Source organism: Tinamus guttatus, unplaced genomic scaffold (genome assembly GCF_059628265.1).
Source record: "Tinamus guttatus ecotype Peru unplaced genomic scaffold, ASM5962826v1 Tinamus_guttatus_pri_ptg000314l, whole genome shotgun sequence".
Lineage (NCBI taxonomy): Eukaryota > Metazoa > Chordata > Aves > Tinamiformes > Tinamidae > Tinamus > Tinamus guttatus.
This window is the reverse complement of record NW_028288848.1, coordinates 11,507,368-11,510,401: the sequence shown is the minus strand read 5'-3', so window position 1 is coordinate 11,510,401 and position 3,034 is coordinate 11,507,368. Positions and strand designations below refer to the sequence as shown.

The 3,034-nt window shown below is 40.7% G+C and overlaps 1 protein-coding gene across 1 annotated transcript; it reads left to right on the top strand.

The window, feature by feature from the left end:
- The first annotated feature begins 265 nt into the window (after positions 1-265).
- LOC104579771 (neuropeptide Y receptor type 4-2) lies at positions 266-1,526 on the top strand. Its single transcript, XM_010227223.2, has one exon. The coding sequence runs from the start codon at positions 394-396 to the stop codon at positions 1,522-1,524; it is 1,131 nt and encodes a 376-aa protein (XP_010225525.2). The 5' UTR covers positions 266-393; the 3' UTR covers positions 1,525-1,526.
- Positions 1,527-3,034: the final 1,508 nt, after the last annotated feature.

Here is a 3,034-nt window from a genome sequence, read left to right as displayed (position 1 = left end):
CTCTCAGGGAGCCACTCGTACAGTCCTCTCTACCGAGTATACCTCAACCTCAAAACAAGTATATTGCAAAAGAGTTGCACCAACCTAACAACAGTAAGAACCCGTAGTAAAGCAAATAACTCCATTTTACAGTCAAATACACTAAATGAAAGGGAGATGAAAAAAGACACAGAGAATCACTGGCATTCACTTCCCTATCTCACGCCCTGACATTGCTACCCTTTTGACTTATCTCTTTTTAGCATAATTAAGCAACTATTTTTTTCCTTTCCTTTGCAGATTTAACCAAATCCTCTGCAGCTGAAGAGAACAAATGAAACACTTCTAAGACTGCCTTCAAAAGGCTTCAATTCTATTTCCTTATCACCTTTTTGGATAATCTTGGGGTCCAGGATGAATAAAACAAGAGTTGTTAATGACGGTTTTCCCTTTGTGAATAGCAAGAACTGGAGCTCAAATCGAAGCTTCCCCACGCACCTTTCAAACCAGTGCAGGAATATCACTGACCTTACTGTCTTTCTGGCCACCTCTTACAGTTTGGAGACTGTCCTAGGCATTGTGGGAAACATTTGTCTGATTGCTGTCATAGCCAGGCAGAAGGAAAAGTCCAATGTCACCAACATCCTAATTTCCAACTTAATAATTTCAGACTTGTTCATGAGTCTTGTCTGCCTGCCTTTCACCATTGTTTACACAATGATGGACTACTGGATATTTGGGGAGGTCATGTGCAAAATGACCTCTTTCACTCAGTGTACATCTGTGACAGTGTCAATTCTTTCTCTTGTCCTTATTGCTCTGGAAAGACATCAGCTCATCATAAAGCCAACGGGCTGGAGGCCAAGTGTCTCCCAAGCCTATCTAGGCATTGGAGTCATTTGGATTTTAGCGTGTCTCATGTCCCTGCCCTTTCTGACCACATCTATCTTGTCTAATGATTTGTATGGGCAGCTCTCATACATCATGAATTTTTCCACTGACAAGGCCATATGCATCGACTCGTGGCCTTCTGAACAGCACAGACTTATCTACACCACCACTTTGCTGCTCTTGCAATACTGCATGCCCCTCTTGTTCATTATTGTTTGCTATCTGCGTATCTACTTACGTCTTCAGAAGAGAAAGGACATGTTTGAGAAAAGTGAATATAGCAACCGAGCAGTTCAGCTGAGAAGGATAAACATTTTGTTAGCATCCATGGTTGCTGCTTTTGCTGTATGCTGGTTACCACTGCACGTTTTCAACACCATTGAGGACTGGAATTACAAAATCATTTCACCTTGCCACCACAATCTGATCTTCTCATTGTGCCACCTGGTAGCCATGGCTTCTGCCTGTGTCAACCCTGTTATCTATGGTTTCCTAAATAGTAATTTCAAAAAAGAAGTGAAGTCACTGATTCTGAGCTGCCAGCATAATTCAGTAAATGCATCCATGGAAGAATATGATCATTTACCTTTATCCACCATGCAGACTGAAATCTCCAAGGGCTCACTGTTGAACGGCAGGCATAATTCCATCTAGCAGAAAGCAAACATTTACAGAAGGATGTGTGGGGCACACTGCAAACCAACTATTACCTGTTGGTATAAAAAGCAACTGATGATGCTACAGCCATGAACAGGAGCCCATTACTGCCTGATTTTTGGAAGAAAGCACGAAGGAAGTTTGTAAGCATATATGGTAGCTCCTATGGCACACAAGTTGTTCACGTCACCGAGATGGTACAGATAGAGAAGACTGGGCTGCTCTAACAGCTCCGTAACTATGGTGTGGATGCACACAAACTGACATAGGTTCATCAGCTAAGCCCATATCTCTGTCATGACCGAGGCAGAATCCAAGACTGACAGTTTTGGCACTGCAGCCTGCACAGAACGCTATCCACCTATCCAGATTCTCTTTCGTTTTTCAGTATCAGTAAGATTTTGCGCCACTGTAGACAGAGCAGTGGAACACAGACATGTAAATATAGAAGATTTTGTGCTTTGCTGATTCTCACAGTTTATTAGGTAACACTAATCTTTCAGCAGATCTAGTTCATATCAAACTATTGGATACCTGTTCACAACGTCTGTCTCTGTAGAGACACAGATCAATAATCCTGTTACTTCAAGATGACAACTGCTTATTGAGGAATGGTGGCAGATGAAAATAAACAGGATATCCAGATTCCTTCTGTTGCCAAAGCTCCTCATGCTAAAAATGCATGCCATGATAATTTGAGAGGGCTGGATTACTGGAGTTTTCCAAAACCTTAGTAGTAAGGTCCTACTGCTACTTGAACAGTGAAATGCTTCTTAGCTCTTTGGTGCTCTAAATGCAGAGTATCCCAACTAGAAGATTGAAATAGGCATGAAAAACCACCTTCCAAAAACCTTTGCTTATAGGAGTGTTTGCACTCCCAAAGAAGTAACCATGCATGGAGGCTTTCGGTTTCCGGTTAAAATACAACCACATGTCGGACACTAGTCCTGGAAGGTGCTGAAACACTGAGTAATCAACTGAAGGTCAACAAACACAGACAAGTGGAATCCAGATCAAGCGGAGACACGCATCTTAAAGCCAAGCTAGAGATAAATAAGATGCATTATCACTCACGCTACTGAAATGTGTTTATTTATTTTTTAAACATCTGTTGTATTTTCAGACTTCCTACACAAAACCTACAAATGATAAGCTAATTTTTCTTCAGAAAAGAATGATATGACAAACTTGTTGAGGGACAAACTGAGACATTGTTCAGTGACTGCTAAGAAACCAAGAAGCATGTACTTTTGAGAAGTTCATGCTAAGGAAGTGGTTTAAAAAATAATAATAATAGTAAAATAAACACAGCAATGTAAAAAGACAACAAGCATTGTTGTCACAACAAACATTGTGAATCTTAATTCTCAATACAGTAGGTCACAGCTAATGATTCATGGAGTCATCTTCTGTCCTGAATTGTTAAGCTAATCCTAGCACAAGACTGAACTAAATGACCACCTGAATTCTAACCTGAATGATACCACGATAAACTGTCCTTACTCAT

Bases quoted from the DNA above. Each gene is read 5' to 3' on its own strand.
- LOC104579771 (XM_010227223.2), top strand. From the start codon at position 394: ATGAATAAAACAAGAGTTGTTAATGACGGTTTTCCCTTTGTGAATAGC.